Source organism: Rhinoraja longicauda, chromosome 6, assembly GCF_053455715.1.
Source record: "Rhinoraja longicauda isolate Sanriku21f chromosome 6, sRhiLon1.1, whole genome shotgun sequence".
NCBI lineage: Eukaryota > Metazoa > Chordata > Chondrichthyes > Rajiformes > Arhynchobatidae > Rhinoraja > Rhinoraja longicauda.
In genome coordinates, this window is record NC_135958.1 from 56,939,544 (window position 1) to 56,956,222 (window position 16,679).

Genomic DNA, 16,679 nt, shown 5'->3' on the forward strand with positions numbered 1-16,679 from the left:
TTTCTCTATTATATCCTTTTCATAAAACAACAATTTCCATTTCACTCCTTTTAAATCCTTTCTCATCTCCTCAAAATTAGCCTTTCTCCAATCCAAAATCTCAACCCTTGGTCCAGATTTGACCTTCTCCATAATGATATTGAAACTAAGGGCATTGTGATCACTAGACCCAAAGTGCTCCTCAACACATACCTCCGTCACCTGACCCATCTCATTTCCTAACAGGAGGTCCAACACTGCCCCTTCTCTGGTAGGCACCTCTACGTATTGCTGCAAAAAACTATCCTGCACACATTTTACAAACTCCAAACTATCCAGCCCTTTAACAGAATGTGATTCCCAGTCTATATACGGAAAATTGAAATCACCCACAATCACCACTCTGTGCTTACTACTAATATCTGCTATCTCCTTATATATTTGCTCTTCCAATTCTCGTTCCCTATTTGGCGGTCTATAATACACCCCTATAAGTGTTGCTAAACCTTTCTCATTTCTGAGTTCCACCCAAACAGCCTCCTTAATCGAGCCTTCTAGTCTGTCCTGCCAAAGCACTGCTGTGATATCCTCCCTGACAAGCAATGCAACACCCCCACCTCTTGCCCCTCCGATTCTATCACATCTGAAACAATGAAATCCTGGAATATTTAATTGCCAATCGCAACCCTCCTGCAACCATGTTTCACTGATCGCCACAACATCATACTTCCAGATGTCAATCCAGGCTCTAAGCTCATCCACCTTTCTTACAATGCTCCTAGCATTAAAATATACACATTTAAGGGACCCATCATTTCTTATTCCCAGGGAAAGTGACAATAAATTAATGGTGTTGACATGAGCAGCCAACAGTGCAGCCCAATCCCAAGCCTTCAGACAGTGAGTTCAGTGTAGGGAGGGAGCTTCCCACTCTGGTATCTCCCAGTGTAAGTGGGCAACCCATGACTCAGGCAGTTGTACAACAAGGAAACAGCCCCTTCAGCCCAACTTGTCCATGCTGACCAATATGCTCCATCTAACCTCGTCCCATTTGCCTGTATTTGGCCCATGTCCTTCTAAACCTTTCCTATCCACATTTGGATTTCCACATAAAGGTGGAAATGGTGCAGAGAAGACTTACGAGGATGTTGAGGCAGGTTCTATCACAACGTTTAAAAAACATGGATAGGATAAGTCTGGTGGGATGTGGGCTAAACACGTTCAGGTGGGACTAGCGTAGATAGGGCATCTTGGTCGGCATGGGCAAGTTGTGCCAAAGGCCTGTATCCACGCTGTTTGACTCTACCTATCCAAATGTCGTTTAAATATTGCTATGTACCTGTCTCAACTACTTCATCTGGAAGCTCATTCCAAATACTTCCATGTGAATAAGTTGCCCCTCGGGTTCCTGTTAAATCTTTCCCCTCTCACCTTAACCCTATACTCTCCAATTGTGATCCCCCTACCATGGGGAAACAAATCTGCGCATACACTCTATCGATTGCCCCTCATGATTTAAAAAAAACGCTATAATATCACCCCTCAACCTCCTGCGGTCCAAGGAATAAACTCCTAGCCTGCCCATACGCTCCCTATAGCTCTGGTGTTGAAGTCCTAGCAACATTCTTGTAAATCTTCCCTGCACTCTTCCCAGCTTAGTGGCATCTTTCCTATAGCAGGGTGACCAAAACTGATCAAAATACTCCGGGCTTGCCAACCTCTATCAGTAGCTCAGATACCTGTATTTTGGTATTAATTTACTCTGCACTCATTTCACCATAAAGGCATCTTTAAACACACTGGGATATCTCTCTTCCCCTGTGAAGCACTCAGTTTGTAGGAAGGAACTGCAGATGCTGGTTTAAACCAAAGATAGACACAAAATGCTGGAGTAACTCAGCGGGACAGGCAGCATCTCTGGATAGAAGGAATGGGTGACGTTTCGGGTCAGACTTAGTTTGTTGTTTTTAAAATATTATTCATGTATGCCATTGGGAAATACGTCTCTCAATTTCATTGTCGTGTAAGTTTACAAGACTGTTCTCATAATTGTGTTAAACATAGTGATGTCTTTTATATCCCAATAAACTACATTCCACGCATTAATGATTTGGCAAGTCTACAAAAATTCAACGAGCTATTAAATATCCGAATCTGAAGGTCAGAAATTAATTATAAACATTAACTAATCTCAGTTCATTTGGCCAAGTTCCATCATTGCAGTCTACAATTGGATCTAAAAAGAAATTAGTGTTTTACCTTGATCATGTTATCCAGACTCCAGGTCATTTATTAACAAGAGCAATTCCCTGATTTCCGTTCTAAAGTGTCATATTGTGGCCCTTCATCCTACTTCCAAAAAATTATTTCGTGTTTTGCATCTTTCCCTTTTGATATAATTTACCACCTTATTTATATGTATAAAGTCATCTTAGTTTAGTTTAGAGCGACAGAGGGAAGCAGACCATGTCCGCGCCGACCAGCGATCATCCCATACACGAGCATTATTCTACACTTTACAAGTTACAAAAGCCAATTAACCTTGCTATTGAGGGCGTGCAGCGTAGGTTTACTAGGTTAATTCCCGGAATGGCGGGACTATCATATGTTGAAAGACTGGAGCGACTAGGCTTGTATACACTGGAATTTAGAAGGATGAGAGGAGATCTTATCGAAACGTATAAAATTATTAAGGGGTTGGACACGTTAGAGGCAGGAAACATGTTCCCAATGTTGGGGGAGTCCAGAACAAGGGGCCACAGTTTAAGAATAAGGGGTAGGCCATTTAGAACTGAGATGAGGAAAAACTTTTTCAGTCAGAGAGTTGTGAATCTGCGGAATTCTCTGCCTCAGAAGACAGTGGAGGCCAATACTCTGAATGCATTCAAGAGAGCGCTGGATAGAGCTCTTAAGGATAGCGGAGTCAGGGGGTATGGGGAGAAGGCAAGAACGGGGTACTGATTGAGAATGATCAGACATGATCACATTGAATGGCGGTGCTGGCTCGAAGGGCCGAATGGCCTCCTCCTGCACCTATTGTCTATTGTCTATTGCCTATATGGCTGTATGCCTATGGAATGTGGGAGGAAACTGGAGCTCCTGGAGAAAACCCCAGTGTGTAAGATAGTTTCGGTCCTGCATCTCTCTAAAGTCTAAAGTGATATATGTAACAACATTAAGCATTTTGTTCCTGTGGGAATGCTAAAAATGTCACAACATTTTGTTGGTGACACAAGGAACTGCAGATGCTGGAATCTTATTCCACCACCTTTCCTAAAAATCTTTGCTCTTTTGACTTTATTGATTTTATCTTCACTATTTGGAATTTTTTAATATATGTGGAGTCAAAAATGTGTATGTTTTTTTTTCAACACGCGTTTCTATTTCGATGCTTTCCTTGAATTTTATCTAGTTTTGTATCTATGTATCATTTACAATACAAAGCCACAATATATAATGGAAAGGGTTGGAAGGTGAAGAAGTGTCTGGGTGCTGTTCATGAAATATCATCCAATATGTGCAGCAAAGAAAGACTCCAAAGAGCTCTCTTTGATCCTGTTAATATTCCACTGATTTAAAGCTTTGTACGTTGAGGAGACATTTATTTTGAAGGATGTTCAAAAACTAGATTCAAGGTTGGTACTTAATCTGTTCCACAAGATTTCAGATGGTTGAGGGAAACTTGTCCATTGTGTAAAAATAATAGTTTGTTTGTTAATACGATTTTTTTTGGACCTGGTTTCAAGAGTGGACATCTTGACGTAAGGTTAACTAGCATAAGGCTAACTAGGCTAAGAGAGTAAAACTTCCATTTAGTAGAAAATGACTCACTGTAAACATTTTCCAGTCCCACAGCTAAATGTGGCATGAAGTTAAATGTGCAGTTTGTGTATATTGTTTGCTGCTGCTGCTGTACTCAAAGGTTAATGCAAGGTAAACACTTCTCCTTTTTAAACTGCATGGCTCTCCGTTTTCTTCCAACTCTCGGAAGTCCATTGTTTGAGTGGTTCAGTAATTCTTTCCCTTTTGGATTGTACGTGGTGTATACAGGAAGTTCACAGTCGGTGGGTGGGGCGGAACATTCAGTTTAACTGCTACCCTGAGATTCCTTTCAGGGAGGACACAGCAGTGCACAGAACTCCATTCAACGCCCGTGACAGCACATGAGCTGTGGCAGAACAACTTTCATAATATTCTTAAATCTTAGCAGAATCAGGATAATCGTGCTCATGTCCAGTCTTGGCTCACTGCTGGATCCAGTTATGAGACAATTTATACACACTTCTAACAATTTTTATTTTTCGATGTCATTGAATCACACAGCATGGAAACAGAGATGTCGTCCAACTTGCCAATGCCAACCCCATCTACACCCCCGCTCAGTCCGACTCAACCAACCTGTTCTCCCAGTGGCTCAGCACTTCAACTCCCCCTCCCATTCCCAATCTGACCTTTCTGTCCTGGGTCTCCTCCATTGTCAGAGTGAGGCCCAGCGCAAATTGGAGGAACAGCACCTCATATTTCGATTGGGCAGTTTACACTTCAGCGGTATGAACATTGACTTCTCTGCTTCCCCTCTCTATCTCCTCCCTCTTCCCAGTTCTCCCACTCGTCTTCCTGTCTCCGACTACATCCTAACTTTGTTCCCCCCCTCCCCTGACATCAGTCTGAAGAAGGGTCTCGACCCGAAACGTCACCCATTCCTTCTCTCCCGAGATGCTACCTGACCCGCTGAGTTACTCCAGCATTTTGTGTCTACCCCCATCTATACTAGTCCCACCTGCCCACGTTTGGCCCATATCCCTCTAAACCTTCCCTTTGAAAGCTTCAAGTTCCTAGGAGTAAATATCACCAGCAACTTGTCCTGGACCAGCCATGGCCAAGAAAGTACACCATTGCCTCTACTTCCTTAGAAGGCTAAGGATGTGCAACATGTCCCCAACAACTCTCACCAACTTCTACAAATGCGCAGTAGAAAGCATTTTATCAGGATGCATCACAGCATGGTTTGGGAACAGCTCCATCCAAGACTGCAAGAAACTGCAGAGAATTGTGGACACAGCACAAACCAACGGCGCAAACCATCACACAAACCAACCTCCCTTCCATTGACTCCTTCTACACATCACGCTGCCTCGGTAAGGCCACCAGCATAATCATGGTCACTCCCTCTTCTCCCCTCTCTCATGAGGCAAGAGGTGTAGAAGAGTGAAAACGCACACCTCCAGATTCAGGGACAGCTGTTATCAGGCAACTGAACCATCCAATCAGCAACTAGATAGCAGTCCGGAGCTACTATCTGCCCCACTGGAGACCCCTGGACTATCTTCAATCAGATTTTGCTGGACTTTATCTTGCACTAAACGTTATTCCTATGATCCTGTATCTGTACACTGTGGATGGCTCGAATGTAATCACGTATTGTCTGTCCGCTGGCTGGTTAGCACGCAACAAAAGTTTTTCACTGTACCTCTGTACATGTGACAAAAACTAAACTAAACTAAGCTATCCATGTACCTGTCCAAATGTCTTTTAAATGTTATAGAACATTTATTATAGAACCTGCCTCAACTCCCCGCCACCCTCTGTGTAAAATGTGTTCCTTCAATTCCTTTGATGAAATGATTTTAAGAAATGGAGCTGTTATTTTTTTCCCCTCCTATTTCAGGAGAAGTTATTCACTCTGAGTTACCAGTTGCACAGTCCATTCCATTCGACCAATGTTCAAAACCAGTCTTAGAAATAGGGTTTACCATGTTTCCAGCCTTGGCGTTAATATGTATAAGAAAATAACTGCAGATGCTGGTACAAATCGAAGGTATTTATTCACAAAATGCTGGAGTAACTCAGCAGGTCAGGCAGCATCTCGGGAGAGAAGGAATGGGTGACGTTTCGGGTTGAGACCCTTCTTCAGACTGACTTGGCGTTAATATTGTCATTTGTCATAAACGTTCCCGTAGAATCTTGGCTTGGTGCATTTCCTGGCAAAGATTTAACTTTCCTATCACTTCCCCTTCCTGATTCCATCAGCCCAACATCCCTCACATAGATGGACTCCCCACCATTGACTCAATCTATACTTCACGCCTCCTCAGAAAATAATCAAAGCACTGTCCTACCTCGGTCATTCCTTCTTCCCCCTGTTCTCGTCGGGCAGAAGGTGCAGAAGCCTTGCCTGTCCGGGCAGCACGGTGGCACACCGGTAGAGTTGCTGCCTTACAGCGCTTTCAGCGCCGGAGACTCGGATCCGATCCCGACTATGAGTGCAGTCTGTATGGAGTTTGTATGTTCTCCCCTTGACTGCCTGGGCTTTCTCCGAGATCTTCGGTTTCCACCCACACTCCAAAGACGTACAGGTTTGTAGGTCAATTGAATTGGTATAATTGTAAAATTGTCCATCTTGTGTATGTAGGGTAGTGTTAATGTGCGGGGATCACTGATCAGTGTGGACTCGGTGGGCCGATGGGCCTCTTTTCCCGCTATATCTCTAAACGAAACTAAACTAAAATCCATGTCCTCCACAGATGATGCCTGACCCGCTGAGTTTCTATAGCACTTTGTGTCATATTAAAGATTCCAGCATTTGCAGTTCCTTGTGTCTAATATCTTGCAGTGTTTTCCTTCCACTTCTCCTTTGCCTCATTAGTCTAATTTATCAACCCAAAAGACATTGGGCACCTCTCTGAATACCTCATTGGATTCAAGAGAGAGTTACATTTAGTTCTTGGGGCTAACGGAATCAAGGGAAATGGGGAGAAAGCAGGAACAGGGTAAAGCCATGATCATATTGAATGTTGGTGCTGGCTCGAATGGCCGACTCCTGCATCTATTTTCTATGTTTTTCCCCCCACACCCCTTATTCTCATTCAGTCCAACTGGCAGGGTTGTGTTGCCATAACCAAACATAGGAAACATAGAAAATAGGTGCAGGAGGGGGCCATTTGGCCCTTCGAGCCAGCACCGCCATTCACTGTGATCATGGCTGATCATCCACAATCAATAACCTGTGCCGACCTTCTCCCCATATCCCTTGATTCCACTTGCCCCTAGAGCTCTATCTAACTCTCTTTTAAATTCATCCAGTGAATTGGCCTCCACTGCCTTCTGTGGCAGAGAATTCCACAAATTCACAACTCCCTGGGTGAAAAAGTTTCTTCTCACCTCAAATGGCCTCCCCTTTATTTTTAGACTGTGTCCCCTGGTTCTGGACTACCCCAACATTGGGAACATTTTTCCTGCATCCAGCTTGTCTAGTCCTTTTAAAATTTTATACGTCTCTATAAGATTCCCTCTTATCCTTCTAAACTCCAGTGAATACAAGCCAAGTCTTTCCAAACTTTCCTCGTAAAACAATCCCTCCATCCCAGGGATTAACCTTGTGAACCTACGCTGCACTGCCTCAATAGCAAGGACATCCTTCCTCAAATGAGGAGAGCAAAACTGCAGATAACACGCACCTTATGCATTGAGTCTCTTGCACCAGGGGCTATGCTCAAGTCCAGATTTCACACTCTGAAAGATTTCTATTTAACCAGTCTCTCTCTGAATTGTTCTCATCACAATCCAGCTTCCTTTTTGATGTTTCCAGTTGGAAACTAGCCATACACGTAGACCCGCAGCTAATAAATCTCAGTTTCAAAGTCCCCTTCCCAAGGGCATATGACCATCCGAACCAAATTGTATTGGTCACAGTTTTAAGCATTTCTTTTGAGCGTGAATGGAAAATATCCAATTAAGAATATCCACTTTTTTGGAATTCTCAACGTCACGAGGATTTGCCATGTTGATAAGCTCTTTAATCTGTCACCTTTCTGGTTAGGCCTGGGTTCATTGTAATAACTATGGTGAAAGGAAACCACTTTCAGTGATCAGCAGTCCATACACAGGAATCGACAACGGGAAATGGAGGTGGATGTCGTAAGCTGGCCTTCACATTATCTTCAAACGTTCTGTTATTGTCAGCTTAAAGCATATCCGCTATTAAGGTGGGAAGGCATTAGGAAAATTGCAGCGTACACGTAGAGTTTAGTTTGTATTTCGTTTAGAGATACAGAGCGGAGCCAGGCCCTTCGGCCCAACACGTCCGTGCCAATCAGCGATCACCCCATGCATTAGCACACACGATGTACAATTTATCATTCCTACCAAAGCCAATTAACCTACAAACCCATAGGTCTTTGGAATGTGGGAGGTAACCAGAGCATCCACTCTGTGCAGACAACACCCGCAGTCAGGATCGATCCCAGGTCTCTGGCGCTCTTAGGCAGCAACTCTGCCACTGCACCTCGACCACTTAGCTTGAACTATAGTTTTAAAGTCATCAAAATATTTCTTGTCATAATAAGTTTTAAAACAAAACTGTGTCTCTCAAGCAAGATATTTACTAAACAGGCTGATATTATCTGCTGTGAAATTGGCTCTTGTCCAGCACTGGTCATACGAGGGTGAAGGCAACGTATTTCAGTGATGGTACATGCTGAAGGGCTTACCAGCACCTCTAAGAAGTTAAAGGTCATGATCTCATTTTCTGGCAACATGTGCGGCACAGTGGTGCAGCGATGGTGTTGCTGCCTTTCAGTGCCAGAGACCCGGGTTCGAACCTGACTACGTGTGGAGTTTGCACGTTCTCCTTATCACCGCGTGGGTTTTTCCCGGGTACTCCGGTTTCCTCCCACATTCCAATGACGTCCAGGTTTGTAGGTTAATTAACTTTGGAAAGTTGTAAAATTGTTCCTCGTGTGTAGGATAGTGCTAGTGCACGGGGATCACTGGTTGGCACAGACTTGGTGGGCCGAAGGGCCTGTTTCCACCCTGTATCTCAAAAGTCTAAAGTGACACATATGTTTATTAATCATGTGAACCGACACTATTTTTGCTCTGTCAAGTTGGAATCTAAATTGATTGTTGTAAAGACATCCATAAGACCATCAGCTTCTGTCTCTTTTACGTTATTAACTTGACATCTTATTAATCCTTCAATATAACTGAGCAGACCAAATGCTCGGTGCACTGGCAGTATGGGTAAAAGTATGGATCTGTGTTCTGGAGGGATGCACCCCATTTCTGTTCCCCAGATCTCCTGATTCCTAAATTGAAAGATTATTTTTTAAAGACATAAATAAGACGGGTACATGGATAGGAAAAGTTTAGAAGGATATGGGCCAAATGCAGGTAAGTGGGACAAGTGTAGATGGGGCATCTTAGTCGGCATGGACAAGTTGGGCTGAAGGGCCTGTTTCGTGCTGTATTGACTCCATGCCTTCATCCTCGCATAACTAAAGTTGAAGCGTATGTGTAATATTTAGGTCAACACATAAAAAATGAGTATGTCTGTACGCTGTAGACAGCTTGATTATAATCATATGTAGTCTTTTCGATGACAGGATAGCACATAACAGAAAAAAGCTTTTCACAGTACCTTGGTGCACGTGACAATAAACTAAACAAAGCCAAACTCCTTGATATAATGCCATAGCTTTTTGGAGATACTAAGAACTGGCCTGACCCGGAGAGTTACTCCAGCATATTGTATTTTGCTGAATATCTTTTTGTTGCTTTCAAATGCAAGTGAAAAGTTGTATTAAAGCAATTCCTTCTTCTCATACCGCCCCAGTCTTCGAACTTTAGACATAGAATTTATGCGGCAGCTGAGCAAGGTGGTGAACATTGTTGCTGTCATCGCTAAAGCAGACACTTTAACACTGGAAGAGCGGGACTTCTTCAAGGAAAAGGTAAGCCAATTATTTTTCAAAAAACACCTTAAACTCCACAATTGCCATCAATGTGGCATCATTTCCTTTTCATTATCTTGCCCTCCACCGCTGAGGTGATTTCTATTGCCTGAAGGAAAAATGCAGATTTATTTTAAGACCGTCTCTGCTTTATTTTGGAAGCTGGGAATATAAACAGGAATCGTGGGACCTTCTGGCAGATACATTTAGTTATTTTGTGAGTTTACATAACAGTTGTTTTGTCCAGTTGTAATATTGCTTGGGCCAGATTCTTTCAGTTGTTCTGGAAAAAGGCTATTGGGCGCCAGGTACCAGTTCAATCCTAGCTTCGGGTGCTGTCTGTCTGGAGTTTGTACGTTCTCTCTGTGTGGGTTTTCGCCGGATGCTCTGGTTTCCTCCCACATTCCAAAGGTTTCTAGGTTAATAGGCTTCTGTAAATTGCCCCGAATGTGTAGGATGCCAAAGTGGGATAACATCGAACTAGTCTACGGGTGATTGATGGTCAGCACACACTCGGTGGGCTGAAGGGCCTGTTTCCATGCTGTATCTCCAAATTAAACTAAACCGAACAATAGTTTAGATGGGAAAGTCTTTATATAGTGCCTCTCATGAACTTCAAATGTCTCATTAGTGCTTTGCAGCCAGTGGAGTATTTTTGAAGTCTAATCCTGTTGCAGTTCATGAGGCAAGAGTGAATCATTGAAATCAGAAAGATTCCAAGTATTGTTTTTTTCTACTTTGTAGCACATTCCATGATTACAGGCTATGGAGGCAAATATCCAGCCGTTTGCTCATTCGTGTTTGTTATCTCGGGGAGTATAAATACTTGAATCTGAAGTGGGACAACTCCAAACTTACATTCTCTTGTCAAAGTTTACATCATTCCGGCCCTTGCTATCTTTTTTTCTCTGCACATTCTCTGCAGCTATAATGCATTAAACTGCACTCTGTTTCCCAAAGGACACTTGCAGCATAACAGATGTATCAGAGTTTTCAAAGGTAAAAGACCAGGTTCTGGTGGAACAGCATCTCATATTTCGCTTGGGCAGCTTACACACCAGCGGTATGAACGTTGATTTCTTTAATTTCAAGTAACCCCTGCATTTCTTCTCTCCCCCCCCCCCCCCCCCCCTCACCCTAGTCATCCTACCCGTTCTACTGTTCATATCCCTATATCCCTTCATTATTACCTCTTCCCCAGCCAACAATGGGCCATAATGGACTCCACCCTTCCTTGGTCATCTGTTGCCAGCCCTGCTTTGTTCTGACCTGTGTAGCTCCAGTTCCCTCCCCTCGACTTTCAGTCTGAAGAAGGGTCCTGATCCAAAACGTCACTCATCCTTTTTCTCCAGAGATGCTGCCTGACCCGCTGAGTTACTCCAGCACTGTCTTTATCTTCGGTATAAAGCCGGCATCTGCAGTTCCTTTCCACACCCTCTTTAGATTATGTGTTTCACGTGTCTATTAGTTATTATTAGTTAGACCCTGGCTGTAGTTGAACCTCCATAAACAAGGTTATAGGACATGATGTAAACGGTTCGACAGAGTGGAAGTCAGAGTATTTGTTTTTAATTGCCCAACTCCAAAAACAAAATGCTTTTGATGTGGCTTTGCTTTACTTTAATTAGTAGGATAAGACTGAACCCTAATTAGCTTTACGTTTCATCTCTTGTACGAATGGAAGTGCCAGTTTTAACAGAGCTGAAATTAAACTGAACGTGTTGGAATTACTCGGCAGGTTCTGTCCACACTTTCCCCGACTGTTCCACCGAGGTTCGTTGGAAATTGAGCAACAGTGCCTTATCTTTCCGATAAAGGATATTTCAGCTTTCCAAAATCAACACTCCGTTCCAATTTAAGTAATAGCCATTGCTTTCTTTCTTCCCCCAAGAGCTGCCAACAATCATTCAACAATTGCCACCAATACCTCCTCCAGACTCATTGTTCCTTCAGCCTTTATCAGGCTTAATTGACCATGCATCATCATCTCTTTCATCATTTAATCCCTGTTGCTGCACAATCCAGCACAAATAATCTTTTAGAAACAAGGAGCTGCCAATGCTGCTTTACAAAAAAACAACCTACAAAGTGCTGGAGCAACTCAGCGGGTCAGGCAGCATCTCTGGAAGATATGGATTAGGTGACGTCTCGAGTCAGGACCCTTCTTCAGACTTTCACTTCTTCAGTCTGAAGAAGGGTCCTGACCCGAAAGGTCACCTATCCATTTCTTCCAGATATGCTGCCTGACCCGCTGAGTTACTCCAGCACTTTGTGTATCTTTTTACAGATAATCTTTTGTCCCTTCCTCTATCCTTCTCTGCCTACATGTTTAAAACTGATTCTTCCAAAACATTTTCCAACTCTGATGGATGGACATTGATGAGAACAGTTTTTACTTTTTATTTTCATTCAACATTTGCTCCTCTTGTCCTGATAATTTCTACACTTGAGTTTAATTTAGTTTAGTTTAGTTTATTGCCATGTGTACCGAGGTACAGTGAAAAGCTTTTTGTTGCATGCTAATCTGCGGAAAGGCTATACAATCAAGCCGACCACAATGTTCAGATGCACAATAAAGGTAATGGCGTTTAGTGCAAGATAAAGTGCAGTAAAGTCCGATTAAAGATAGTCCGAGTGTGTCCAGTCAGGGAGGTAGTATATGGACCGCTTCCTAGTTGGTGAAAGGATGGATCGCTTGCCTGATAACAGTTGGGAAGAAACTGTCCCTGAATCTGGAGGTGTGTTTTCACACTTCTGTACCTCTTGCCTGATCAGAGAGGGGAGAAGAGGAAGTGACCAGGGTGAGACTCATCCTTGATTATGCTGCTGGCCTTGCCGAGGCAGCGTGAGGTGTAAACGGAGTCAATGGAAGGGAGGTTAGTTTGTGCGATGGTCGGGGCTGCGTCCACAATCTCTGCAATTTCTTGCGGTCTTGGATGGAGCCATGATGCATCCAGATTAAATTATTTCTAGGGCACGTCTGTAGAGCCGAAGAAACCCAGCGGGTCAGGCATCACCTGTGGAGGGAATGAACAGGCAACATTTCAGCTCGGGGGGCCTTCTTCCGACTCGATTTCCACAGATGCTGCCTGACCTGCTGAATTCCTCCAGGACTTTGTTAAGATTACAGCATCTGCAGTTTCTTGTGTCTTTATTTCTACACTTTCTATATTTATTATCGTTTTCCAACATCCCCGAAGTTAGGAGCACTGTTGTTGGTTGAATGTTGCTTTGTAACATTCATTATAATTGAAATAAGTTTGTCATTTCTCATTCAATTTATTTTGGTGGCAAATTATTTATATTGATGTTCAATAAATCCACAAGGCCAAGATTTACTCGGTGAAAAATTTAAACTGAACCATTTTAATTATTTGCACATCCCTTGGGACAATAGCAGAAACAGATGGTCTAAGCTATCGATGAGCATTCAATAACAATTATTTTTATCAAACTGGATTCACTGCATTTCTGTCACGGTTCATACCGATTCAGTGCACTGGCACTTTAAATAACTAGATTTTCAATATTTTAGGATTTTTAATATTACAAAAAGATTACTTTAGACTTTGGAGATACAGCGCAGAAACAGGCCCTTCGGCCCACTGAGTCCGCACTGACCAGCAATCACCAGCGCTATCCTACACACACCAGGGACAATTTATAATTTTACCAAAGCCAATTAACCTGCAAACCTGTACATCTTTGGAGTGTGGGAGGAAACTGGAGCACCCGGAGAAAACCCACGTGGTCACGGGGAGAACGTGCAAACTCCGTCCTGTTATGGACCCCAGAGGGCTTTTAGAATTAAATGATCCAAACTCATGGGATGAATCATCATGAAACATCTGCGTATCAACTAATAATTACACATTAGGATTATTGACTTATTGAAAATGCATAAAAATAATAAATCTAGTCTGTGTTTTTTTGTAAACAAAAAGATACTGGCACGCATTTCATTTCTTGTTCTTGGTGTCAATGGCAGATCGACGTCCTATAATTAATAAATGTAATTTTTTTAATTAAAAAAAAACTTTAGTAAAAAAAATAACTTTGGGGTTTAGTTTAGAGATACAGCGCAGAAACAGGCCCTTTCGGCCCACCAGGTCTGTGCCGACCAGCGATCCCAGCACACTAACACTATCCTACACACGCTAGGGACAATTTTTACATTGACCAAGCCAATTAACCTACAAACCTGTATGTCTTTGGAGTGTGGGAGGAAACCGAAGAACTCGGAGAAAACCCACGGGGAGAACATACAAACTCCGTACAGGCAGCACCCATAGTCGGGATCGAACCCGGGTCACCGACGCTGTAAGGCAGCAACTCTACAACTGCGCCACCGTGCCATGGCACAGCGTTAGAGTTGCTGCCTCACAGTGCCAGAGACCAGGGTTCGACGTAGTCAGGAAAAGTTATTTATTTTTACTAAAGTTTATAAAATAATTACATTTATTAATTAAATTCAGCGATCAGGCCCTTAAACAGCTTAAGCAGCTTATAGGATGTCGATCTGCCATTGACACCAACAACAAGAAATGAAATGCATGCCAGTATCTTTTTGTCTACAAAAAAAAGCACAGACTAGATTTATTATTTTTATGCATTTTCAATAAGTCAATAATCCTAATGTATAATTATTAGTTGATACGCCGATGTTTCATGATGATTCATCCCATGAGTTTGGATCATTTAATTCTAAAAGCCCTCTGGGGTCCTTAACTGGAATGATCCAATTTGGATGGATGAAAGAAAAAAGGATAAAGCATGGAAGTAGGCCCATTGAGTCCACGTCGACCATCGATCAGAGATAGCTTAGAAGGGCATCTTATTTGATATGGACAAGTAGGGTCGAAGGGGCTGTTTCCGTGCTGTACAACACAATAACTCTGCGATAGATCAGTGAATAAACAGTGACAGATTATTGATTAGTTGAATTGACTGAAAGAAACAGCATGGAAACAGGCCTTTCAGCCCACTGAGTCCACACCAACCATCAATCACCATTCGCAATATGTTATCCCACTTTCTCATCTCCTCGTACGCACTAAGGGGCAGTTTACAGATGGGGTTTTTTTTTAGAGGGAATGGTCAGATGACATTTCAGATTAGGATCATTTTTACAGTCTGGAGAAGTGTCCCGACCTGAAGCATCATCTGCCTATTTCCTCCACAGACGCAGTGCAAACCGTTGAATTCTCGCAGCACTTTTAGTTTAGTTTTAGCTTAGAGATCCAGCATGGGAAACGGCTCTTCGGTCTACTGACTCCACGCAGACCAATAATCACCCGCACATTAGCTCTATCCTACAGGCTCGGGACAATTTACAGAAGCAAATTAACTTACAAACTTGAATGTCTTTGGAGTGTGGGAGGAAACCGGAGCACCTGGGGAAAACCCACGTGGTCACGGAGAGAGCGTACAAACTCTGTACACACAGCACCCGTAGTCAGGATCGAACTGGGGTCTCTGTGGCTGCAAGGTAGCAACTCTACCACTGTGCCACCCACTTATTTTTAGAATAACTAAATCCTGCTCAATAACGTTTTTTTTGTGAAAAATCCCCACAATTCAGAGTTAAATGAAGGATTAAAAAAATGTTTGCTCTCTCAGTGAGAACTATTTTTTACAAACCAAAATTAGTTTTAATGCCACTTCAATAAACATTGCTAGTTACAGCATTATTCCCAAAAGAGGCTGCAGTTCTGAATCCAAGAACTATTGTTATTCCTAAAGTTACTCAGATAGTTATAAACTATCTTGCGAGGAAATAAAAATAACTGATTTGTTCACTTTTCTGTCGAACTATGTGGTTGTATTTCTTCCAGTAAACTTGCATTCTTAGCTGTAAGGATCTATATTTCAGAATCCCATAAAAGGAAAATGTTTGAGCTGTTAAGGTGAGTCCAGTTAAATCTGGTAATTGCGACTGGGGTCATAGACTATAAGTGCCAGTAGGCCCGACTTACTGGGCCAATCTTGGACCTCGGCAAAACTGATCAGATAATATGCATGGCACAGATGTTTTTAAACTTTAATTCAGTTTGTAATCTCTCAAAAAAATTCCAACAGTTTTTTTCCTCAGTGACTCATATAAACCCATTGGTTTTAAACACTGCTATTAAATCTCTGCTCTAAACCCAGTCCATGCAATTATCTCCACTCCATCCCAGTGACTATAATCCCTCAACTACAGACATAGAGTCATACAGCATGGAAACAGGCCCTTGGGTCCAACGCCCACACTGACCAACATGTCCCATCTATGCTAGTCCCACTTGCCTGCATTTGGCCCATCTCCCTCTACACCTGTCCTATCCCTTAACTCATCCCTTCCCGTCCAAACCACCACCTCCCCAGGTACTTTCTCCAGCAACTGCAGGAGATGCGACACCTGTCCCTATACTTTCTCCCTCGACTCTGTCCATGGACCCCGTCAGTCCTTTCAGGTTAGGCAGAGGTTCACTTGCACCTCCTCCAACCTCATCTGCTGTATCCGTTGTTCAAGATGTGGACCCATACATAGGCGAGACCAAATGTAGACAGGGGCGATTGTTTTGCTGATCGCCTTCGCTCAGTCCGCCTGGACCTACCCAATCTCCCGGTTGCTAAACACTTTAATTCCCCTTCCCATTCCCACACTGTCCTCGGCCTCCTCCATTGTCAGAGTGAGCTAAACGCAAATTGGAGGAACAGCATCTCATTTTCGCTTGGGCAGATTCCAACCCAATGGTATGAAAATTGATTTCTCTAACTTCAAGTAACCCCTGCATTCCCTCTCTCTCCATCCCTTTCCCACCCAAGTCAGACCAGCTTTACGTTCTCACTTAGCTACAGCTAACAATGACCTGTTTCCTTTATCATTTTTACTTTTTTTGCATATCTTTAATTCATTTGTTCTATATCTCCCTACATCATCGTCTATATCTCTCATTTCCCTTTCCCATGACTTTTAGTCTGAAG

At 42.9% G+C, this 16,679-nt stretch overlaps 1 protein-coding gene across 4 annotated transcripts in view; it reads left to right on the forward strand.

Annotated features, from left to right (window-relative positions):
• septin9a (septin 9a) overlaps positions 1-16,679 on the forward strand; it is a 274,894-nt gene that overhangs the window by 241,294 nt on the left and 16,921 nt on the right. For all 4 annotated transcript variants that reach the window (XM_078401016.1, XM_078401018.1, XM_078401017.1 and 1 more), the window contains one exon: positions 9,593-9,710. In XM_078401016.1, the coding sequence (XP_078257142.1) occupies positions 9,593-9,710 (118 nt within the window). The remainder of the gene's footprint in view (positions 1-9,592; positions 9,711-16,679) is intronic.